General features: G+C 44.7%; 1 protein-coding gene across 16 annotated transcripts; it reads left to right on the top strand.

Annotated features, from left to right (window-relative positions):
- Positions 317-21,830, top strand: LOC8057334 (type III polyketide synthase B). 16 transcript variants are annotated; one of them, XM_021452685.1, is made up of 6 exons: positions 317-457; positions 2,442-2,513; positions 3,207-3,250; positions 17,088-17,768; positions 19,176-20,500; positions 20,594-21,830. In XM_021452685.1, exons 5-6 carry the CDS (start codon positions 20,299-20,301, stop codon positions 21,646-21,648), a joined length of 1,257 nt encoding a protein of 418 aa, XP_021308360.1. In that variant the 5' UTR covers positions 317-457; positions 2,442-2,513; positions 3,207-3,250; positions 17,088-17,768; positions 19,176-20,298; the 3' UTR covers positions 21,649-21,830. The 16 variants fall into 16 exon arrangements, with proteins under 16 accessions (XP_021308360.1, XP_021308362.1, XP_021308361.1 ...); XM_021452687.1 differs by having other exon boundaries at positions 17,066-17,768; XM_021452686.1 differs by having other exon boundaries at positions 17,062-17,768.

The following is a 26,361-nucleotide window of genomic DNA, read 5'->3' as shown; positions in this document are numbered from 1 at the left end:
GGCATGCATGAACCTGACTGGGATGGGCAACAAACCAACCACGCGTTATGTGTGATGAATAATTGGGAGTTTGGGACATGTATAGAGAGGTTATTTGAAGTTTTAGGTGGTTCATAGCGAAACATGCATGATGAAATGCTTTGAGTAGTTTTGGGATACAGAAATGCTATATCACACTCATGTGTTTTTGGTTGTGTTGGCACACGTTTTTTCTGTTCGTTGGATTGGCATCGTGTGTGTATCCTTGCCACCGCCATTTCTTTCTCTGATCTATAGGGCCCACTTTTTTGGGTACGGTTAAAAAATTGGGAACCGCTCCTCTCCATTTCTTAGTGTTTCATTTCGTCTTCCTCCCCTCGACGCTTTTCCCCATGACGCGCACCCAAGGCGATTTTGTCGGTGCGGCGGCGATTTGGTCCAGCGAACTCGCGCTCCTCGACGCAGAGTGCTGCCGAAGGTGATTCTCGTTTTGCGCTCCCCTGTTTCGTGGTTCTGTACTTTGTTGAGGTCAGAGGGGTAGAGATTTGGTTGGGGGATTTCGGGTCGGGAGCCGTGATCCTGCGCTGCCACCACCCCGCCGTTTCCAGCCCTTCCTCCTCGTCCCCCGCCTACCTCCTCGCCGAGCTCGCCACGACACCTCATCGCCGATTCCCCAACCCCGACGCGGTGCTCCTCCTGTGGCGCTCCGACGAACAGGAACAGCCCACGCCGCCCCAGTGGGTCACGAAGGAGGTCCATCTCCCCCGCGAGGTGTGCTGGGCGCCCGACAAGCACATGTTCCAAGGCGACACCTCCTTCGCCGGTCCCGGTGGCTGCCTGTGCTGGGTGGATCTGCTGCACGGCATCGTCGTCTGCACCAACCCGCACCAGGATCCTCCCGTGCTCCGGTTCATCCCCTTGCCCGACGGGTGCCCCGCGTTCGGCTGGTCCGACTACCCGTACCGTCCGCGCATGGAGGAGTCTCGCTCCGCCGCCTGCGTCGGCGGCCGCATCAAGGTCGTCTCCATGGTAGGCTTGCTGGAAGGCTGGAACTCGCAGCAGTTCAGGCTCACCACCTGGACCCTGTCGTCGTCGGCGTCGCGGCCTGACGTCCTCGGCGGCGAGTGGCAGGAAGACGGCGTGTGCCCGCTTGAGGACCTCTGGGCGACGGAGGAGTACCGCGCGCTCAACCTGCCGCCGCGCACGCCTCTGTGCCCCGTGCTGAGCGCCGCGGGTGATGAGGAGGACAGCGTCGTCTACGCCGTCGTCAACGACATCGAGGAACGCGTCGTCGTCCAAGGACGCCTTCAGCAGATTGTCTGGGGAACCGAGCTGAAGCTCAAACGCCAGTATGTGCTTGGCATCGACTTGCGCCGCAACAAGATCGTCTCCACCAGCTCTAGTGTCCCGCCGGAAAGCCTGATGCAGATGACGCCTTGCCTGCTTCCTTTTGATCTCTGTGCTTCCCTGAACGCCTTGCCTGCCTGATGCAGTTGTTTCAAGTTGATAAGCATTTCAGTTACATAAGCTTCAGAATTTGCATGTATGGTTTAGGAGTTCAGTTTATTATAAAGTTGTTCTATTTTTTTAATAATTTGTCTTGCTTTGATCTGCTTCAGTTAGAGCAATCCACTTAATTTAATTTTAGCAAAAGGTTGCCAGCATTGCCATGCTTGAGTTTTTGGTCTCTACTTGCCTTTCGCTTTTGGTCCCCCATCCACATTCGCTTGATTGGTAATCAAAAGTTAGATCTCCAGTCTTTGCTTCAGAGTTTTTGGTCTGCAACTTATGATTTTTCTACTACTTATTTTTTATTACGTTCATAGCTGGTGTGAGCACATTGTTTAGCTGACGCTCATCAGACCTCTAGGTTCCTGGCTTGTGCCGAGATAAATTTGTTTGACTGTTGTTCATCAGACATCCAGTTTCCTAGATAGAGGAAAAATTTGTTTTGCTGGTGTTCTATGGGACCTCCAGATTCTAGACTATCTACAATTTTTTACTGGATGTTAACTTCAGTTTGTTGATTGCTAACTATAAGATTTAGAAAGCTCATTTTTGGGTTCTGACTCCTAGTTGTTTCTTACTAAATGTTGTTATTTTGGAGATACTTGGATGTGAATATGTACCACATGCAGTCTTTTCTATGTGTGTCTAGTAATATGTTTTATCCTATAAACTGCAGTACTGCTCCTACTATACTATTTTTAACTATGTTATCCTTTGGACACTCGACGGATATGGTTGAGAAGACCGTATCTGGCATTTCACTGTGAATGGTGATGCAGGAATCTGGGTAGCAACTATTTCATTGGCAACCTTCCATACTCTATATAAAATATGGCTTTGATTGAATACATATAAGCTGCTAACCAATGTGGCATTACCTTGTTACATTTTGTTTACAGAATATACTATTTATCATGTTGGAAAAGTACAATTCACTGAAACTTTTTATGCAGTAATTCAGTCATAACTCACTTCCTCAACAATTGGGTGATCTATTTGGAAGCCTCAACTCACTTTTCAGAGTTGTAAGATTTTCTGATCCTTTTTCTTCATTACAAGACTTAACTTTACCTCATTAATTTCTTACACCACCCCTTTTTCATCCCAAAGGTCAATGAGCAGATGAATTATGTTCTATGAAACGTAGCATTAGGAATAACAACGTTGCCTTTTCTTAAATCTTAAGACATCAACTAAGAATGAATGTGCTTCCCTTCTAGAAACACAGAATGTAAAAGGACTGAGTTTACATTAGTGGATCCGCAGTGGTTGCATACTTGCATCCGCACTGTTTTATGTCAGTATGCTATTGTTCTGTGTTACTGTATATTATTTTTGCAGTGAACTATGTATATAGCTCATCTAAAGAATTGCAAACCAAAATAATATAAATTGCATATACAGAGAACCGCAATTGTCATTCTGACTATATGCAATTTGGTTGTACAAGCTTGCTATACTATTTGTATTTTGAGTTTAGCCTAAAAACATCAGGTGATTTCTTACAAGTTGTCTTCCGGTGCTGATCATAATTGTAATTTATGTAAATTGCAAGTATGTAGCAGTGCAATTGTAGTTTTGATAATATGCAATATGTTGGTGTTGAACCATTTGCCTTGTTTTATTTTATTTTTTCTGCTAGATGATCTTAATGGCCGATGATTTTGTATATTTTTACGATCTGTCTTTCCTGTGTAAATATGTGCGGCACACTTCAGCGAGCAGCGTCCCCATCCAGGAGTTGTTCCATCTGCATGAGAAAGTGAGTGGCTCGATGTTATTTCTGCTAAGCGTGGAATGTGTCGTAGTTTTATTTTCTAGTGGATGGTTAGGTCTGAACCCTGGTAGTTGTGTTTGGTGGTGGTAAACGTTTTACTAACTTTGTTGTGGCACTTAGTGCCTACCTTGCATGTCACATCCGGATGTAAAAGAGCATTCGGGTGCCAAATCACATGTGCGCCAGGATCTCAAATTCACACACATGGACCGACATCATCAATGGTACAAAACACAGTGTTCAAACGAATTACATAAATGAGAGTAAAAGTACCATTATTACAAGCCAAATGTTTATCAAAGTGCGGAGGGGAAACATAAACTAAACTGTTCCATAAATAAAGGGAAAACTAAACGCCGACGTAGCAGGACCACCTTGCCACAGGAAGGTCGACGGTAGAACCACACGAGCCTAACAACCGGGAGACTCAGGGTAGTCCTCAGGGAAATCACAATTGTAATCCTGATCGTCCGAGCAACCTTTAATGATTATAGCAAGGGTGAGCTCATGTCGAACTCAGCAAGCACAGACGGAAAGTAAATGACATGCAAAGCTTAAAACAAGGTAAAGCTGACTTGGTTTGACTGCGGTAGCATTTTAGTTGATCACTTTTAATTATGACAATTACTAGAACAACCTATTACTAAATATGAGTAGCATAAACCCAACCCTTAATTAGTGTAAGTAGTAATTAGCATCTTTTAAAAGACTATCCTAATTATTATAGTAATCCAGGGATTAACCCCAATTATTAACACAGGATAGCAATCCTGCCAACACGGAATAGCCATTCCGCCAAAACACGAGGTAGCAACCTCGCCAAGTTCCATCTCCAAGTATCCAGTGAATCCAATTTGCTCATCAAGTGAGGGTCTGGGCCGCTCGTGACCGTGAGCACGGCTGATATATCAGTTTTACACTCTGCAGAGGTGTGCACGTTCACTCCAAGTCGTGATTCCCATTTGCCCGGGGTCATGACTCCCCAAAACACTGCCAAGGTGAGCAGGCAGGGTCTCACTACGAGACCTTTCACAGGGTCCAACTAATAGGATGCCACTCGTAAGTTTTTGCCGGGGCGCGCGGCAGTCGTGCCCATAGCAATGGGACCCCGAACTGACCGACCTCTTAATATGAATACCCAAGCTACATTCCTTACGCCTACCCGGAAAGTAACACCCTACCAGTGGAGGTCCTGATAATTAGTCAAGCCAGAGCCCATATAGCTTGGAGCTGCACTGTAAGTCCCAGGGGGCCGCTCTCTGACTAAGTCCTTACGGAGAGCAGAGACGGGTACGACCGGCAAACCGGACCACCAACAGTACCCGCTCCCCCTGTCACCACCATCATCACGATGCTCGTAAGCATCCAACATCGCCATCACCGTAGTGACCAAAGATTCAGCACAATTTAAGCGTCAAGTTGAGTAGAGATTAATACTTGTTTAGGCATGTGTATAAGATGAGTAGAGCAGCTAAGCAAACCTAGTATATCCTAGACTACCCAAATACATAACCCCAGGTGAGCAAGGAATAATAAGTAAAGCTAGTCATGTCCTTAGGGTTTGCATTCATTGGACACATGCATATAAAGTAAATGACATTAATGAGTAGGTTCAAAATGATCAAATGGTGTCTGCACTTGCCTTGATCGAAGTCGGGTTGCTCGAACTCAGCGGGATCCTGAACCTCTTCCTTCACGAACGTCTCGTTGGCTATACGCGACAATCATCAATCATAGGAACAATACATGCAAGCAAACAAACTTAATCAGAAACAGTACACCAAAGCATGCGAAAGCATAAAGCAACTGCACTACTGTATTCTACTCGATGAAACGAAACTATAGCGACCAGAATCACCTAAATCGGAGTTACGATGCAAAAGTTATGGCTAAAACAAGTTGAATGGCATTTCTGTAGATAAACTGAACTATTTTTCGTAATTAAAACTAATTAAAACTGAATTAAAACTCATTTTGGATTAAATACATAAATTCTAACGGGTGCAGGGGCTAAACTGTAAAAGCAGGGGCATAAATTAAATAAATCTAAAACTAAATGGAGCGCGGGTTGATTTCAAAGAAACCTAGGAGGGTTTTTGCAAAAACGCAGGGGCGCGTGGGGACCGTGGCCGTCCTGGCCACGTGGCGGCTTGCGGCTGGCGGGTTCACGGTGGACCGGGTGCGGCGCGGGGTGCACCGGTCCACGGTGGACCGGGGGGGGCGCGGGGCGGTGAGCCGGGTCCAGTGGACCGGCCGTGCGGGCGCGGGGGTCGCGGTCCACGATGGACCGCGCCCTTGGCGAGGCGAGCAGGCGGCGGGGCTGGGCGGCCGGCCGCGGCGGCGCGCCATGGCCGCGGCTCGGAACTTCGCCGGGACGGCGAACCGGGGCATGGGGAGGCGAGCCGAGGGCGGTGGCGGGTTGCGGGCGTTACGGCGGAGCCGATGCGCACGCGGGTTGAGGCCGAGGATGGCCGGGGCGCGCTGGCCGCGCGGCGGTGCGAGACGGCGGCGGCGGCGGACTCCGGCGAGGCCGTACGCGCGGCAGAGAGGGGGAAAAGGCCCGCCGAGTGCTCGAGCGCGTTCGTCGCGAGAGGGCGGAGCTCGGGGGATGCTCACCTCGGGGCGAACAGTGGCGGCGGAGCGAGTTCGACGGCGGCGGCGGCGCGGGGAGCTCGGCGGCGGCGCTGCGGAACTCGGCGTGTCGGCTAGGGCTTCGGAGGCGGCTAGGGCACGTGCGGGCGGCCGAGGGAGGCTATTTAAAGCGCGGGCGAAGCTCGGGACGCGGGATTTGCGCGGAAGCCGAGGAGGAGGCGGCGCGGCGGTTGCTCCCGTCCGATTCGGACGGGAGGTTGAAGACGCCCCCGCCTGACGGGTGGGACCCACTCGCGGGCCCCACTGTCAGCGGCTGCGGGCGGCAGGCGGGCTGGGGGCGCTGCGGCCCTGCGGCTGGGCCGCTGCTGGGCCGTGCGGGGAGAAGGGGGGGCGCGCGCGCGGGGGCTGGGCCGAGAATCGGCCCAGGTGAGAGCTCTCCCCTTTTTCTTTTTTTTTAAATTTTCTTGCTCCAAAACAAAACAAAACAAGCATCAGCAAAATAAATAAAATCAAGCAAAATTATGCAGCAGCATGAATGCAAAAATCAAACACGTTTCTACCTTATATTTATTTTAATTAATTTTGTAAATTATTTAATAATTCTCCAAAAATTCAAACTAAGCCAAAATTAAATCAAATTTAAACTAAATTTGAAATTCAAAAATTTGGAGTGTTATAAACCTACCCCCCTTAAAAGAATCTCGTCCTCGAGATTAGGATGAACCAGGGAATAACTGAGGGTATTTGGATATTATATCATCTTCTCTTTCCCAGGTTGCTTCTTCCTCGGAATGGTGTTTCCATTGTACTTTACACATCCTGATAGTTTTACTCCTGGTAATTCTCTCTGCTGTGTCCAGGACTTTGATAGGACTCTCTTCATAAGTTAGATTATCCTGTAAATCCAGTTCCTCTAGTGGCAACTGTTCCTCAGGCACTCTCAGACATTTCTTGAATTGGGAGACATGGAAAACATTGTGCACGTTGGATAAACTAACAGGCAGTTCAAGCTCATAAGCCACTTCTCCTTTCCTCTCCAAAATCTTAAAAGGACCAACATATCTTGGAGCTAGCTTTCCCTTAACATTGAACCTCTTTAGACCCCTCATCGGAGACACTTTCAGGTATACATAATCACCTGCCTGAAATACAAGTTCCCTTCGTCTCACATCAGCATAACTCTTCTGTCTAGACTGAGCTGCCTTCAGAGTCTGTCGGATGAACTGAACACTTTCTTCGGCTATTCTCAATGAATCAGGGCCGAACACTTGCCTTTCACCAGTCTGGTTCCAGAACAATGGAGTCCTACACTTCCTTCCATACAAGGCTTCAAAAGGAGTCATCTTAAGACTAGTCTGATAACTGCTGTTATAGGAGAACTCAGCGTAGGGCAAACTAGCATCCCAACTATTCCCATACTGTAAAGCACAAGACCTGAGCATATCCTCTACTATCTGGTTGACTCTCTCTGTCTGACCATCGGACTGAGGGTGATAAGCAGTACTGAATCTGAGCTCGGTTCCCAAAGCATCATGTAACTTCTCCCAAAATTTTGATGTAAACTGTGTACCTCTATCAGACACAATCCTCTTAGGAACTCCATGCAAACACACAATTCGTTCCATATACTTTTCTGCTAACTGATCTCCACGGTAGTTCGTTCTGACCGGTATGAAATGAGCTACCTTGGTCAATCGATCTACTACAACCCATATTGAGTCATAACCTCGTTGAGTTTTCGGCAATCCCACTATGAAGTCCATGCTGATCTCATCCCACTTCCACTCAGGTATCTTCAATGGTTGCAACAACCCTGCTGGCCTCTGATGTTCCGCTTTCACTCTCTGACAGGTGTCACACAATGCCACATATTCACCAATATCTTTCTTCATACCAGGCCACCAATAGTTTTGCTTCAAGTCCTGATACATCTTAGTACCTCCTTAGTACCTCCTGGATGAATAGAGTAAGCAGATTCATGGCACTCCTTCAGTATCACATCCTTGATTCTCTGAATATCAGGCACACACAATCGGTCCTTGTGCCAAACAATCCCTTCTTGATCAACTTTGAATCCAGGTGCTCTACCTTCCTCTATCAGCTTAAGTATCTTTTTGATCTCTTCATCCTCTTTCTGACCTTTTCTGATCTCTTGCTCAAGAGTTGGTTCTATGTCCATGGAAGTCCCTTGGGTATTAGCAACAAACCCCAAATTGAGATACTCAAATTCTGTCAGTAGTTCCATCGGTAACTCCGTGGCTTCCATCATATTCACTTGACTCTTTCTACTCAGAGCATCAGCAACTACATTAGCTTTGCCAGGGTGGTAATGAATCTCCAGTTCATAGTCTTTGATCAACTCTAACCATCTTCTCTGTCTTAGGTTCAAGTCATTCTGAGTGAAGATGTATTTCAGACTCTTGTGATCCGTGTAGATATCACACTTATGACCCAGAATATAGTGTCTCCAGATTTTCAGTGAATGGACCACAGCTGCTAACTCAAGATCATGAGTTGGATAATTCACCTCATGTTTCTTCAACTGCCTAGATGCATAGGCAATCACCTTTCCCTCTTGCATCAGCACACATCCCAAACCTTGCTTGGAAGCATCACAATAGATAGAAAAGCTTTTAGTCACATCTGGCAAAGTCAAAATTGGTGCAGTAGTCAACCTCTTCTTCAATTCCTCAAAACTAGCCTGACACTGTTCATTCCACTTGAATGGCTTACCCTTCTCTAACAAAGCGGTCATGGGCTTGGCAATACTGGAAAACCCTTCAATGAATCTCCGATAGTAACCGGCCATTCCAAGAAAACTTCTGATCTCTCCAACAGTCTGAGGTGGACTCCACTTAAGAACATCTGCCACATTCTTCGGACTGACAGCAACTCCACCATTTGAAATGACATGACCAAGAAAAGACACTTCCTTCAACCAGAAGTCACACTTACTCAACTTGGCATAGAGCTGATGTTCCCTCAATTTCTGCAACACAAGTCTTAGGTGTTCCTCATGTTCTTCCTCAGTCTTGGAGTAGATCAAGATATCATCAATAAAGACTACCACAAACTTATCCAAATACTCCATAAAAACTTTATTCATCAGATACATAAAGTAAGCTGGAGCATTAGTCAATCCAAAAGACATAACTGTATATTCATAAAGTCCATATCTGGTGGTGAAAGCAGTCTTTGGAATATCACTGGGTTTAATCCTCAACTGGTGATATCCTGACCTCAGATCTATCTTGGAAAACACACAAACTCCTTTCAACTGGTCAAATAGGTCCTCTATTCTAGGCAACGGGTATTTATTCTTAATTGTGACCTCATTCAAAGATCTATAGTCTACACACATCCTCTGTGTCCCATCCTTCTTCTCTACAAAGATAACTGGAGCTCCCCAAGGTGAGGAACTAGGACGGATATACCCCTTAGACTGTAACTCCCTTAGTTGTTTCTTAAGTTCTTCTAACTCATTAACAGCCATTCTATAAGGTCTCTTAGATATGGGTGCAGTACCAGGTAATAAATCAATAACAAATTCAATCTCACGTTCAGGTGGCATACCTGGCAAATCCTCTGGGAACACATCAGGGAACTCTTTCACAACTCGAATATCTTCTACTGACCCACTGCTCACATGGTAAACTGTTCCTTCACTGCTAGGTGACATAGAAACTCTGACCTCAATTCTGTTCCCACTAGGTGCTGTTAGAGCCACTGTCTTCTCAGCACACTGAATAGTACCCTTAAACTTGGACAACCATCTCATTCCCAATATCATATCTAAACCTTCTGAACCCAACACAATAGGATTGACAAGAAAATCTACCCCCCTTATTTTAATGCTCATTCCCGGACACAAAGTATTAGTATGCATCTTTCCCCCAGGTGATTTAACTAGCATGGTGTTTTGCATGGTACAGGTGGCTATACTATGTTTCTCAACAAACTGTGCACTTATAAAAGTATGTGATGCTCCAGTATCAAACAAAACAGTAGCTGGGCAAGAGTTGACAAGGAACGTACCAACTACCACATCTGGAGCCTCCTCAGCAGTTTCCAGCTTCACATGGTTCACCCTTCCATTGTTGTTCTTCTGCTTCTGGGGGGAAGCATTCGCGTAGTGTCTAGGCTGACCACACTTGAAGCAGGTATTTCCAGTGGGGGCGGGGTTGACATTGGGCTTCACTGGGACAGCGTTGGAGTTCTGGCGAGAGCCTGATGGTGCTGGGGCATTCTGGCGAGGCGCCTGGCTAGCGGGGCGCTGCACTTGGTTGTTGTTGTAGCGCTGGCTCGTCTGCTGACTCTGGTTGCTGTACCTGACATTCTGCTGCTGTCCTTGGTTACCAGACTGATATGCAGGGCGAGACTGAGGGCCCTGCTGCTTGTTGTAACGGGGACGACTGGCACCAGCCTGCTGCTGAGAGGAATTATACTTCCTCTTCTTGTCTTCCATCTTGCGGCGCTTGCTCTCAAGCACCAATGCCCTGTCCACCATCTCCTGAAAACTGGCATACTTGACATTTGACATCATGTAGGACAGACCATCATTCAAACCTTCCAGGAAGTGGTCTTGCTTGTCTTCATCATTCTCCACTTCATTGGGGCAATACCGCGACAACTGAGTGAACTTGTCACGGTACTCACAAACTGTCATGGAGCCCTGCTTCAGAGACAGAAACTCCTTCTTCTTCAGCTTCACCAATCCAGCAGACACATGATGAGTCTTGAAGGCGACCTTGAACTCATCCCAAGTGATAGTATCCGAGTCCTGATGTGCAAAGCAGTACGAATCCCACCAGTCCTGTGCGGCTCCCTGAAGCTGCCCAGAGCCATACAGAACCTTCTCCCTGTCATTGCACTGAGCGATGACCAGCTGCTTCTCCACAGCTTTAAGCCAATCCTCAGCTTGCATAGGATCAGCTGAGTGGGAGAAGAACGGTGGACGTCCCTTCATGAACTCTCCACGCTTGTCCCTGGGTGGGGCAAACGCGTTGTTACCTCCTTGATGTTGGTTCTGATTCTGGTTTTGGTTCTGCTGCATGTGGTTCATAATATGAGCCATCCCTTGCATCAGTTGAGTCTGCATAGTCATCAACTGCTCTATGGTCATGGGCTGATTCCCAGGAGGAGGAGGGTTGGCATTAGTCCCGCTCTGATCATTGTTGTTGTTGTTGGACTGCCCATTGTTTCCTCCATTGGTGTTGCTCCTGGTGTGGACAGGCATCTGATGTATAGAAATAATATAATAAAATCAGATGTAGTTCATATGTGTAAACCTGAGCTGTAATGTAAACTGCAATGTGAAAATCTTTCCTCACAGTATGAACCAGCTGATATTCACTTTCCTTTCTCAGTTGATAAACACAGTACTCAGAATAGATGTAATATATAGATACTGAACTGATCATGATAAAGTAAGACTGATAAGATAAAGCGATTATGAAATATGATAAAGCACAAATAAAGGAGACCGATGATAACCCAAACTAACTATCTCAAATAAACTTAATACTTAATCTTGTTCTTGATGCGTTGTGGATATAACCCACAACTCATCGCACTCATTACAAAGAACCAAATCACACCATTAACACAATAATAAATCAAGTTCTCACACAGACCAAGCAAAGCACACTAAGCAAACGACTAAACACTAGACTCGCATAACTAAGATCGTGCTAACGTTCTAAGCGTGGCACTATTTATTACTAAGCTGGGAATAGCTCCAATTCTATAGTAGTACGAGCGCTGGCATCTCCATAGGCTGGATCTTCACGAGGCGGAGAGAAAGCAGGCCACTTAGGTGAAGGCGGTGGCACTCCAGTGATCTGAGCCTCCAGCTGCGCTATCCTCTTCCTGGCGTCGTCCAGCTCCTTCCTGACTTGCTTCAGCTCCACTAGTGAACTGTTGAGCTCGGTGTTAGTGACCGCCACCAGCTTGACAGTCCTGTGCACGCGGGGGTCTTGCTCATCAGTGGTGGAAGCAATAGCCATTGCCAACTCTCCACGGCGACGGCGAGGGTAGTAGCGACGCTTGGCTGATCTCCTCGAAGAAGTGGTCACGGTATGCGTAGAAAGCCTGGCGAGCAGCATCATTAATGCCCGCCATCTGGGTAGACCTCTCAGCCACAGCCTCATGTATGGACATGATCCTCAGTGCCCTCAACGTCGGGTTAGGCCTGCCGACGTGTGCCCAGACCTTCCAGTACGCCGGGTAGTCTGGGTGACTCCAGTGCTCACTGCGGTACTCCACTGAGAACATGCCATGTCCCAGCTGCTGGTCAAGGAGACGCTTCAGCTCGCTGTGGAAGAAACACTCTCCACCATCCCTGGTGCAGACTGTCACAATCCACCCATCATCAGCAGCAAAAAGTCCATCTTGACCTCCAGGTCCTCCAGGTCCACCGGGTCCTCCAGGTGCATCCTCATCATCATCATCATCCATGTCATCATCACCGAAGGGATCATCTCCTCCCGGTGCCCAGCAAGGCGCCCTTCCATGCACCACCAGAGCTTGAGGTGGTTGCTGTCCTTCATAGGGTTCCGCGTCTTGGAGGTTAGCACCGTCATCAAGATGCTGGTTAGGCTGGAACACGATGTTATCCACGCGACCAGTCAACGAGAACTCCACAGCTTGAACGGGACGGAAACGAATAACGCTCTTGCGGCAGGTCAGGTGGCGAGTCATCTACTTATGCATAAGATCATAGACATGCAGGAAACGGTTAATAGATCATGACAATGATAGATAAATGAATAACATAAATGAAGGTAAAAGTGTATGTGTAATGAAGATGAACCAAGATTATATAATGGATGGACAATATGAACTTTGGTGGTATTTATGGTAAGATATAAAAGCAAGTAATGAAGGTATAAAGTGAAAACAAGGTAATGAAATTTATTGTCAAGGCAGAAATAAAACATAACTCAAGTAATAAATGAAAAACAAGGAACAAGAAGGTAATATGAGTAGAATGATAATAAATGACAAGGTATAAAAGAAAGGTTCAAATAACAAGTAGTAAAAGTTGAAACAAGAATATAAATGCAATATGAGAAATAGAAAGCAATAAATAATAACAAGGTAATAAATGCAGGAAGTAAGTGAATAAACTGAACTGTTAGTAAAAGTAAGTAGATAAGGCTAATAGATAAAGTCTAATGAGACAGGTTAGTAAGGTAGTTAATAGATCCAATGGTGTATTCCACCCAAAAGGGACAATCTAAACGGCTGTTTCTAACTAGGCTGCGTGATCCTACGGTCAACACGGCTTTGGTACCACTTCTGTCACACCCGGATGTAAAAGAGCATTCGGGTGCCAAATCACATGTGCGCCAGGATCTCAAATTCACACACATGGACCGACATCATCAATGGTACAAAACACAGTGTTCAAACGAATTACATAAATGAGAGTAAAAGTACCATTATTACAAGCCAAATGTTTATCAAAGTGCGGAGGGGAAACATAAACTAAACTGTTCCATAAATAAAGGGAAAACTAAACGCCGACGTAGCAGGACCACCTTGCCACAGGAAGGTCGACGGTAGAACCACACGAGCCTAACAACCGGGAGACTCAGGGTAGTCCTCAGGGAAATCACAATTGTAATCCTGATCGTCCGAGCAACCTTTAATGATTATAGCAAGGGTGAGCTCATGTCGAACTCAGCAAGCACAGACGGAAAGTAAATGACATGCAAAGCTTAAAACAAGGTAAAGCTGACTTGGTTTGACTGCGGTAGCATTTTAGTTGATCACTTTTAATTATGACAATTACTAGAACAACCTATTACTAAATATGAGTAGCATAAACCCAACCCTTAATTAGTGTAAGTAGTAATTAGCATCTTTTAAAAGACTATCCTAATTATTATAGTAATCCAGGGATTAACCCCAATTATTAACACAGGATAGCAATCCTGCCAACACGGAATAGCCATTCCGCCAAAACACGAGGTAGCAACCTCGCCAAGTTCCATCTCCAAGTATCCAGTGAATCCAATTTGCTCATCAAGTGAGGGTCTGGGCCGCTCGTGACCGTGAGCACGGCTGATATATCAGTTTTACACTCTGTAGAGGTGTGCACGTTCACTCCAAGTCGTGATTCCCATTTGCCCGGGGTCATGACTCCCCAAAACACTGCCAAGGTGAGCAGGCAGGGTCTCACTACGAGACCTTTCACAGGGTCCAACTAATAGGATGCCACTCGTAAGTTTTTGCCGGGGCGCGCGGCAGTCGTGCCCATAGCAATGGGACCCCGAACTGACCGACCTCTTAATATGAATACCCAAGCTACATTCCTTACGCCTACCCGGAAAGTAACACCCTACCAGTGGAGGTCCTGATAATTAGTCAAGCCAGAGCCCATATAGCTTGGAGCTGCACTGTAAGTCCCAGGGGGCCGCTCTCTGACTAAGTCCTTACGGAGAGCAGAGACGGGTACGACCGGCAAACCGGACCACCAACAGTACCCGCTCCCCCTGTCACCACCATCATCACGATGCTCGTAAGCATCCAACATCGCCATCACCGTAGTGACCAAAGATTCAGCACAATTTAAGCGTCAAGTTGAGTAGAGATTAATACTTGTTTAGGCATGTGTATAAGATGAGTAGAGCAGCTAAGCAAACCTAGTATATCCTAGACTACCCAAATACATAACCCCAGGTGAGCAAGGAATAATAAGTAAAGCTAGTCATGTCCTTAGGGTTTGCATTCATTGGACACATGCATATAAAGTAAATGACATTAATGAGTAGGTTCAAAATGATCAAATGGTGTCTGCACTTGCCTTGATCGAAGTCGGGTTGCTCGAACTCAGCGGGATCCTGAACCTCTTCCTTCACGAACGTCTCGTTGGCTATACGCGACAATCATCAATCATAGGAACAATACATGCAAGCAAACAAACTTAATCAGAAACAGTACACCAAAGCATGCGAAAGCATAAAGCAACTGCACTACTGTATTCTACTCGATGAAACGAAACTATAGCGACCAGAATCACCTAAATCGGAGTTACGATGCAAAAGTTATGGCTAAAACAAGTTGAATGGCATTTCTGTAGATAAATTAAACTATTTTTCGTAATTAAAACTAATTAAAACTGAATTAAAACTCATTTTGGATTAAATACATAAATTCTAACGGGTGCAGGGGCTAAACTGTAAAAGCAGGGGCATAAATTAAATAAATCTAAAACTAAATGGAGCGCGGGTTGATTTCAAAGAAACCTAGGAGGGTTTTTGCAAAAACGCAGGGGCGCGTGGGGACCGTGGCCGTCCTGGCCACGTGGCGGCTTGCGGCTGGCGGGTTCACGGTGGACCGGGTGCGGCGCGGGGTGCACCGGTCCACGGTGGACCGGGGGGGGCGCGGGGCGGTGAGCCGGGTCCAGTGGACCGGCCGTGCGGGCGCGGGGGTCGCGGTCCACGATGGACCGCGCCCTTGGCGAGGCGAGGAGGCGGCGGGGCTGGGCGGCCGGCCGCGGCGGCGCGCCATGGCCGCGGCTCGGAACTTCACCGGGACGGCGAACCGGGGCATGGGGAGGCGAGCCGAGGGCGGTGGCGGGTTGCGGGCGTTACGGCGGAGCCGATGCGCACGCGGGTTGAGGCCGAGGATGGCCGGGGCGCGCTGGCCGCGCGGCGGTGCGAGACGGCGGCGGCGGCGGACTCCGGCGAGGCCGTACGCGCGGCAGAGAGGGGGAAAAGGCCCGCCGAGTGCGCGAGCGCGTTCGTCGCGAGAGGGCGGAGCTCGGGGGATGCTCACCTCGGGGCGAACAGTGGCGGCGGAGCGAGTTCGACGGCGGCGGCGGCGCGGGGAGCTCGGCGTGTCGGCTAGGGCTTCGGAGGCGGCTAGGGCACGTGCGGGCGGCCAAGGGAGGCTATTTAAAGCGCGGGCGAACCTCGGGACGCGGGATTTGCGCGGAAGCCGAGGAGGAGGCGACGCGGCGGTTGCTCCCGTCCGATTCGGACGGGAGGTTGAAGACGCCCCCGCCTGACGGGTGGGACCCACTCGCGGGCCCCACTGTCAGCGGCTGCGGGCGGCAGGCGGGCTGGGGGCGCTGCGACCCTGCGGCTGGGCCGTGCGGGGAGAAGGGGGGGGGCGCGCGCGCGGGGGCTGGGCCGAGAATCGGCCCAGGTGAGAGCTCTCCCCTTTTCCTTTTTTTTTTAAATTTTCTTGCTCCAAAACAAAACAAAACAAGCATCAGCAAAATAAATAAAATCAAGCAAAATTATGCAGCAGCATGAATGCAAAAATCAAACATGTTTCTACCTTATATTTATTTTAATTAATTTTGTAAATTATTTAATAATTCTCCAAAAATTCAAACTAAGCCAAAATTAAATCAAATTTAAACTAAATTTGAAATTCAAAAATTTGGAGTGTTATATTGCATCAGGAAGTTTTAACCTAGAAGTTTGATGTGAAATGTTAGTTTTTTATTTGTGTTGCTGATACAATTATCCTTGGGTAGCTGTAATTTTTATTTGTGACTGCCCACACCAATGTTATATCCTTGTCCATTTATTTTCTAGTAACACATCTTGAACTTTGTTAGTTGTCATTTGTGCCAACACAAATTATTTTTTTTGTCTTTGTCCTTTCATAGAAAAAAATTGTCTCTTGTGGTTTGTGCTAACATATTTTTAAAATATGTTAATTATGTTTTGTGTTACGGTGTTACCATACACCTCTTATTTTTCTTTGTCCTATAGAAAAAATTATCTCTTGTGATTTGTGCTAACACATTTTTAAATATATTAATTATGTTTTGTGTTAACATACACCTCTTATTTTCTTTGTCCTTTCATAGAAAAAAAATTGTCTCTTGTTATTTGTGCTAACACATCTTGAAATCTGTTAATTGTGTTTTGTGTTAGAAAACACCTCTTATTTGTTCTTGTCTTTTCATAGAAATTTTTTTTTGTTGTGATTTATGCTAACACATCTTGGAATCAGTTTATTATGATTTGTGTCTACACCATCTTGTTTGAAAAGCTATCACGCTCTCAGGCTGTCTGGCTTAAACAAGAATTCTTCCTACTTATCACCCTTACCCAACTTAAGGCACAACCCACCAGCATTATTTCTTTTGGTTGCAGGCTATCTGTGGCCTGTGAGTGTTTTTTTCTGTGAACTTAATTTTAACTTGTGTAAACCCTGAACTGATATGTACTTAATTGTAGATAGGAATTTTTATTTATCATTGCAGGTGGCCGAGTTGGTTGACTGAAGTCCCGACAATCAACAAGTATAGGAGCTGCATACATTAAAGAGGGCAAACCAGCTCTGTTAACACTACTGCACAGTACACTTGGCAAATCTGATGCTATTATTTATATTGTCTTCTAATATAACATCAAGGCTTGAGGCTAAATCAGTGATTCAAAGATACCAATGTTACAACTGTTATATGTTTTTGTTTCCTATCTATAAGTTTCTAAATTTTCATTTAAGTGTGAATAAGATTGGAGTTACTCTATATTGATCCTAGTTTCATAGATTTGATGTTAACTTGATGTTTTCTTGAGGCAGGGCCAACAAGATGTAGAGATGATATATAAGTTTTCTTGCACTATACTTGTATACTTGTAGTCACTGCAATTATCAGCCACTGCTAAATGTTTCTGTTCACATCTTCCTGTTCATGAAAACCGAACAAAAAATTAAGTTAATTAATTACAATCTATATTAATGTAAATTGCAAATATTGAGCACCGCAATTGTAGTTCTGAGCATATGCAATGTTCGGAAACTTAATTTACCTCATGAGTATAATTGGTTGTTTAAAGCAAATTTGTATTTGTGTCACTTTTCACAGGCACATGTTAACTCTAGTTGCAACAAGCTTCATACATGCACCAGCCATTTTGGTACACCGAAGCACATACAAGTTTTTGTTTTTTTGTGTTACCCCACAGATCAGCTTTCTTGTTATTCTTTGACTAATATATAGAAATAGAATTGTAAATTATTGTCTCTATGTCCATACACATCATATTTTTGTGATTGCTTGTTTTTATGTGTTTTCATGTGTTAGTAAGAGTTGCAGATGGAAATATGTGTTGTCAGTTAAGTTAATCTCCACTACCTTCCATGATTTAGTTATAGATGACTTTCCTCCAAACAATAGAAGCCCTTCTTCTGTACTATGGATGGGACACTTCTAGAACTATGTTAAAATAGATCAGCATTATGTCATTGTGTGATTTTCATCAACTAGATGCATGTGCAATTTAGTTTATAGTGGGAGAAGGTTCTGTCCAGTGCTTGCTTTCAACTAGTTATAGTGCTTTGTTCCTGTTAATCTCTCTTGCTCTCTTGTTCATAAAAACCAAACAAATGAAATTGCAAGTTAATTAATTGCAATCAGCAATAATGTAAATTATAAGTATTGAGCACCGCAATTTTAGCTCTGAGCATATGCAATTTGTGGAAATTTAATTTACCTCATGAGTATAATTGATATATACATTGTTCAAAGCAAATTTGTAATAATTTTCAATGTTTATTTCCAAATCTCTTGAACAACCAACCTTTAGATCAAAGAGGAATGGATTAGCTTACAACTTAGTAGTTCATATATTAATGCCTCATAGTTTACAGTGGGTGAGTACGGGCATAAGATAGGTTTAATGGCATAGTCAATGGACCCAAATTTCCTTCAATACCTATTGAGAATCTTTGTTAGTTGTTATCTCTAAAACCTAAGTAAACATCATACTGAAATTCCTCCTGCAAAGCATGTGTCACGATCATGGGGAAGTGACCGGATAGGATAGGATTGGGAAGTTGACGGCCTATAGTTATTATCGACCATAACATCTCTCCCCTCCTCTAGAAAGAGCTCATCCTCGATCAACGGTTTGATTTGCACCTATGATATTTTCTATAATATCATATTGCTTCCATATTACAATTTTGTTAATTGTGATTTGTGCCAGCACATCACATTTTTGTCCTTGTCCTTTCATAAAAATGGTTTTTTATGATTTGTGGCAATACATTTCAGATATTTGTCTTTGTCCTCCTATAGAAAAACAATATAATATGTTATTTGTGATTTGAGCTATAACACACCACAATTTTGTCCTTGCTTCCGATAGAAAAAATGTCAGTTGTGATTTTGTGCCGACATAGACAAAACATTTGTTTCCTTGTCTTTCTATAGAATAAACATCTGTTTGTAGTTACCTCTGTTTCTTTGTTGAGATTTGAATTGTTCTTTTCAAAGCACTAGTTTTTTCTGTGCCTATGTCTTTATAGTAGTTACCATGTGATTTTGTCTCTGCAAATGCAGATCTTTATGAAGACCCTCACTAGCAAGACCATCACCCTCAAGGTTGAGTCCTCGGACACAATTGACAATATCAAGGCAAAGATCCAGGACAATTAGGGAATCCCGCCAGATCAGCAGCGCCTAATCTTTGCTGGCAAGCAGCTCGAGCATGCTGTAATCCAAATTTGTGTTGTTGTCTATAGTTTTTGAAGGCTTTTGCTTTGCTTTGTGTGGTTCTGACCAGATAAGATGCTTTGCTTACCTTATATACAGAATACTCATTTTTTAGTTTAGGAAACCTCAATGATTGGTAAATATGCTCTAGCACAATCTCACATAAGCATTTAAATGAAAAGCATATCTTGTACATATTTGTTCTGCTATAGCTTCTACATATCTGTTGCATAGAAATTACAACATATTTTCTCTATATGGGCCTCTTTTAGAATGGAGGCAGCCAACAATCGTGTGGTAGCTTGTAATAAAGCACACAGTTTTTCTTTTGTCGTAAATTATATGTTTTGCATGTAGCCAACAACCATGTGCTATCTAGTTTAAAAACACATGGTTTTTATCTCTTACAAATCGTGTGTTTTGTAGCTAGCAAACAACCATGTGGTAGCGTTTGCTAAAACACATGGTTATTCAGTAGACAGACTCTTGGGATATATTGCATTCAGGTTTAATTCTTTCCTTACACTGCAAGAAAGGTTGTTACGCTTGCAAAAAAATCAATCACCTATTAATTTACCTTAATAAGGACATACAGAAGGCAAAATGCTATAGACATGAATCAAACGTAACAACAGATATTGGCAATTCTGGACCTTCGTCGCCAATCGCGCTTAATTGTACGCAATCAAAATAGTGAGAGAGATTTTTTACTGGTAAACAAACCAATTGCTCATCTGCTCGGCACCAACCAAGCTTTCCCGTGACCATGCACTTGTTGCTTCTCAACTGCAGCATCGTCCTTCAAGCCGGGAGCAGAGACATATATGTCCATCGTGTCTCCTAATGCTGCATCCTTCAACCTCTAGCTGATCAACGATCTCATCTGGTATTCACCACTGCTTCCTTCCTCCTGATACCACAAATTGAAGTCTTCGTTGCTACTTTCTCTCTTTTTGTTCACAAGATCACGATGGTGAGTAGCGCCATGGACACGACGGCGAGTAGCAAGCATGCGTCATCCATGCTCGCCCCTAACCCTGGCAAGGCGACGATCCTTGCCCTCGGCCACGCCTTCCCGCAGCAGCTTGTGATGCAGGACTACGTCGTCGACGGCTTCATGAAGAACACCAACTGCGACGACCCGGAGCTCAAGGAGAAGCTCACCAGACTCTGTAACAATGATCAATCAATGCACTTCACTCCGTACTACGTTTTGATGATCTTGATCTCTGTAACTTGGTGGTGGTGGTGGTGAACTGGTCCAGGCAAGACGACGACGGTGAAGACTCGGTACGTGGTGATGTCGGAGGAGATCCTCAAGAACTACCCGGAGCTGGCGCAGGAGGGCCTGCCGACGATGAAGCAGCGCCTGGACATCTCCAACGCGGCGGTGACGCAGATGGCGACGGAGGCGTCGCTATCCTGCGTCCGGTCGTGGGGCGGCGCGCTCTCCTCCATCACCCACCTCGTGTACGTCTCCTCCAGCGAGGCCCGGTTCCCCGGCGGCGACCTGCACCTGGCCCGCGCGCTGGGGCTGAGCCCGGACGTCCGCCGCGTCATGCTCGCCTTCACGGGCTGCTCGGGCGGCGTGGCGGGGCTCCGCGTCGCCAAGGGCCTCGCCGAGAGCTGCGGCCCCGGGGCGCGTGTCCTCCTCGCCACCTCCGAGACCACCATCGTGGGGTTCCGCCCGCCCAGCCCCGACCGCCCCTACGACCTCGTCGGCGTCGCGCTCTTCGGCGACGGCGCCGGCGCCGCCGTCATCGGCACCGACCCGGCGCCCGGCGAGCGCCCGCTCTTCGAGCTCCACTCCGCGCTCCAGCGGTTCCTCCCGGACACGGAGAAGACCATCGAGGGTCGGCTCACGGAGGAAGGCATCAAGTTCCAGCTGGGGCGGGAGCTGCCCCACATCATCGAGGCGCACGTGGAGGACTTCTGCCACAAGCTGATGAAGGAGCGGGAGGAGGTCGGCGACGACGACCGCGGCCCCGAGCTGAGCTACGGGGACATGTTCTGGGCGGTGCACCCCGGCGGGCCGGCGATCCTGACCAAGATGGAGGGCCGCTTGGGCCTCGGCGCCGACAAGCTCCGCGCCAGCCGGTGCGCGCTCCGGGACTTCGGGAACGCCAGCAGCAACACCATCGTGTACGTGCTGGAGAACATGGTGGAAGAGACCCGGAGGAGGAAGCTGCTGGCTGCGCCGGCCGGCGACGGGGAGGACTGCGAGTGGGGGCTCATCCTCGCGTTCGGGCCCGGGATCACGTTCGAGGGCATCCTCGCCAGGAACTTGCAGGCAACCGCGCGCGCCTCAGCTCAGCTCTGATCAGACTCACACTTCATGCTTGTTCGCTTGCGCTGCGTACCGTTTGATTGCTGCTTAATTTGGGGGAGAATGCAAAATTAACCATTAACGTTGCTCATGACCATCAATGAAATAAGGAGGCTGGAAATTCACAGCCCGTCGTTTCAGCAATTGAATAGAATCAACCTCGAAGTTTACAGATACATAGGAAATGTGACGGGATAAATATCTTCCGAAACTTTTTCCTTGAACAGGGGACGCACATTAAAGAAATAGAAATACTATCCTAAGTGTTGGACACTTGATTCCTCCACGAGCCGTCTCCTCTCACGCCCTTCTCTTTCCTCTGTCGCCCGCTCTTGCGCCCATGTCCGTGGCTGAGAGAAAGAAGCCGCCGCCTAAGGTTCCGACGAGGAACTCATCGGCGTCCGACGCGATGTCAGGTAAGTTCAGCGTTTTCTCTCTAACTCTCCCTCTTGGCCTCTTTTCTTCTCTAGTTCTAGCGGGCTTAGAAGAGAGATCGAGGGAGGCCACATGGTGAATACGGCGGTCGGGTCAGGTCAGGGCGGGGATGCCATGGCTAGAGGTCATCGCAAAAAGGAGGGGCGAGGGGAAAAAGGCAACCATGGCAGGGCGATCGGGCAAGGTGAGGAGGAAGAATAACGGTGGGTATTAGGAGAAGGAAGGAGTGTGAGTTGTTGGATGAGGAAATTGACGGTAAAAAAAAACGAGGGTTGCAAGAGGAGAAAATAACCTGACTAGCCATCTCAAAGAAAAGTAAAGAATGTGACTAATTATCACTCCAAACTCCCAAACTCAGGTGCAAAATCGGAAGCTCACACCCAAATTTTCTTAGCGTTAGATCTATTTGAACGGCTGAGAAAAAATGCAGCTGACAACTCAAATTGAGGTGTGAACCAACCACTTCTCACCCGAACAGATGGACAGCTCAGAAATTAGGTGAAAACCAAGCAGCTAACACAAAATTTGTGACGTTTAGATCAACTTTAAACGGTTTATATTCATGTGTTATACCACAAATTTGTGTCCAAAAATGAAATGACATTGCAATCGGTATATAAGGGACACCGAAAAAAAGAAAAATAAGGCCTGCAAATTTATTGTTGAATACTTATGTCGGTCCAAGTTCTGAAATTCAAAAGAACGGTTTTTGAAAACAGTACTCTAGTAGCAAAATTTTAAAATAAGTTACTGTCAATTTTAGTTACACTCGACTTTCAAAATAAGAATGTTTGGAATATTACTTATCGAGAACCAATTTTAAAAGAAGTGAAAAACCTAAATCACACATAGAAATATACATATTTAGCAGAAGTGGTAAAAAACAAGTAGAAAATACAAATTTAGAATGAAATTTGAATGCAATTTAAAATTGAAGACATATCTTAAAAATTATGAACTTATATTGGATTTTACAATCGACTTGTGCTCAAGTTATGGTGGCTATTTTGGTGTACTAGACAGATTTGGTGTAATTTGAAAGTTTGGATTACATGTAAGAAAGAACTAATTCACACGGACAAGACCTTTAATATAGTTGGAACTTATCTAAAAATCTAAATATCTTATAACATGCTTACAAAAATTAGGTTTAGAATAGATCTTTTAGACGGAATAGAATAAGATTTCAACATTTTATTATGGTTTACAAAATTTAGGTGAATAAGGCCATTAGCATCCCCACAAATATAAAACCAAGTATTTCATTTCTAAAAATTTAATTAATGTTCATAAAGTTTCATAAGTGTGTCTTATCTATAACTCTTATAAAGCTAAACCCCACTAGATGAATTCTCTCTTCATGCAAGGTGTCCACATCATTCCCCACTAAGTGACTCACTAAATATTTTATCTCTTCATGCAAGATGTCCACATCATTCCCCACTAAGTCCATGTCATTCTATATTAATTATAAAAGAATAACCATGTCATCTATATCATGTGAAATACTTTAAATCTTTAATATCATATACTCTTATAAAGCTAAACCCCACTAGATGAATTCTCTCTTCATGCAAAATGTCCACATCATTCCCCACTAAGTGACCCACTAAATGTTCTATGCCTTCATGCAAGGTGTCCACATCATTCCCCACTAAGTCCATGTCATCCTATATTAATTAATTACAAAAATAACCATATCATCTATATCATATGGAATACTTTAAATCTTTAATCTATCTATAACTCTTATAAAGCTAAACCCCACTAGATGAATTCTCTCTTCATGCAAGGTGTCCACATCATTCCCCACTAAGTGATCCACTAAATATTTTATCTCTTCATGCAAGATGTCCACATCATTCCCCACTAAGTCCATGTCATTCCATATTAATTATAAAAAAAATAACCATGTCATCTATATCATGTGAAATACTTTAAATCTTTAATATATTCACATACAAGTCATGTACATATATTATTTGTTTTATCACCAATTAATTCCTCTATAATGTAATCAAATATTAGTTTTTGTTTTATTAGCTTAGCAATTTTTTACTAGATCTAATACAATAAAATACATGCAAGTCCAATTCATATGTATACATACATAATAGACTAAACACCATATAGTAATGTTATGTATATAATAATTTATTTTTTAAAAAAATCCCGCAGCAACGCGCGGAAAATTCACCTAGTTATGGTAACGCAGGTGACAGAGGTAGAGTAAATTTAAGGAGGTACGTACTTATTTTATGGGAACGTAGATTTTAGCAGTGGAAATATGTTTTCTTCCTATGGGTCGGGATGAAAACGGATCGAATATGAAGGGGTATGATTAATATTATTTTTTTTTCTTATTTCTAATCAAATTTGGATAGTCACACATGCTGGATAGGTTATAATTAGATGTTAACATTATAAATACATGATTTAAAGATTCAGATATAAATATGGTATCAGATGATAATATCATCACTTACATACCTGGTCCGTTTTTATCTATATGTGTGTGGGCGTCCACTCTTGTCTAAGGGCCTGGCGAAGAGGGGTGGAGCTACAGACTGGTCCCTCCGCTCGGCACAACGAAGGCGTAGAGTCAGGACTGACTTCATTCGCTCGCAACCTTCCTGATTCCCTCGTGGCGCCGTCTGTTCGTCTACCGCCCGTCGTATCCTTTCCGTCTCTCGCGTGCGTGCGTAAAATCGTGGGGTCAGATGATAACTTGACGGCCGCGAAACTGCCGCCGGGCACGGCCATCAGACTCCGACATCGGCAAACTCAAAGCAGCAGCCCAGCAGACACTCTGAAATCTGAATCCTAGCGCGACTCGAAGACTGAACTGCTCAGCCTGGCTGCTGTCCTACCAGTCTATCCCTATTCTCCTTTATTCACAAGTACATATATACTCACGTTTCTTCTTTTCCTTTTAGTTTATTCAATTTCAATATATGGTCAGTGATCTGTTATCTGCACGGAAAATCATATAGGAAAAGTGAACAAGCATAAGGGCACTCAGGGCACTCCCAATGCTAGAAACTACATATAGTTTCTATACCCATTAAATTTGAGACACTATATATATAGAAACTATGGTCACAATGGATAGTTTCTATAGAATATTTTTATACCCAATCACATTCATTCTCCCTCTATTTTTAGCCAATCATATCACTTCATGTCTTGGATTTTGTGTAGACATGGTTTCTAACTTAGACCCAGTTTCTATGATTTTTACTCTCTCTTCAATAACTACATTGCCACATCAGCAAAATGTTTAGGTGGCACTACAATTAATATCTATAGAAACCATGATAGTTTCTGCATTGGGAGTGCTCTCACAATGCAAGACTCTATCACAGAGTCCAAGACAATTAATTACATATTATTTATGGTGTTTTGCTGATGTGGCAGCATATTTATTGAGGAAAGAGGTAGAAAAAATAAGACTCCAAGTCTTATTTAGACTCTAAGTCCACATTGTTCGAGGTAATAAATAACTATAGACTCTATGATAGAGTCTGCATTGTGAGTGCCCTAAGGTATGCAAAACTGTTTTTTTTTCCTGCAAGTGCAACAACATTGAATTTTTTGCAGTATTGGATTATTGGTTTGATATATACTTGCAGAATTGTTGAAACATGATGAGGAGTGGTGATATTGAAACATATTGTTCTTCAACTGTTATGGGTATGTAATGTTTCAGTTCTATGTTAAGAAAGCTATACTCATCTATTTTATGAACTATGTATGTTCTTTTTATCAGTAATTGTGTTTTATGATTCATATACTTGTGTACATATATGTTAAATTTTTATAGCGGTTAAAAAAATTTAGACAAGCCAATGCATGCAGCACTCATCGATAGCTCCACGGATGAGTTGAACTCCACATAGACTATTATGAAGAGAGTCATCATTGTTTACAACAAGAAGTGTGTTGTGCAACTTGCTTTTTTCATGACCACATCGCTCTCGTGCCTTCTCACATTTACATGTGCTTTTTCTCAGTATTTACTCTCATGTTTCATCTTAGCCACTACTCCATCCTTGCAACACACGCTCTAGTTGGTGCCTTCCCTTTTTGTCCGATAAAACAACCATAGCTTTTTAAGTCTCTACAAAACTACACTTTACTAATACATCGCCTATGCTAATGTTACGGCAACATTTCATACATACACATCAAAATAATCAAAAGATAATAAAACCTCTTGTCATGCTATTAGACAAATCATCCCCATGATGAGAAATCTTCAAAACAAAATCA

This window comes from Sorghum bicolor, chromosome 2 (assembly GCF_000003195.3).
Source record: "Sorghum bicolor cultivar BTx623 chromosome 2, Sorghum_bicolor_NCBIv3, whole genome shotgun sequence".
NCBI lineage: Eukaryota > Viridiplantae > Streptophyta > Magnoliopsida > Poales > Poaceae > Sorghum > Sorghum bicolor.
Note: the sequence above shows the minus strand (reverse complement) of the source record. Positions and strands in the feature narration are given on the sequence as shown.

Excerpts from the sequence above, each read along its gene's own strand:
- LOC8057334 (XM_021452691.1), top strand. The coding sequence starts at position 20,299 with ATGGTGAGTAGCGCCATGGACACGACGGCGAGTAGCAAGCATGCGTCA. Across the intron at positions 20,501-20,593 it reads GGAGAAGCTCACCAGACTCT|GCAAGACGACGACGGTGAAG; the intron begins GTAACAATGATC and ends GAACTGGTCCAG.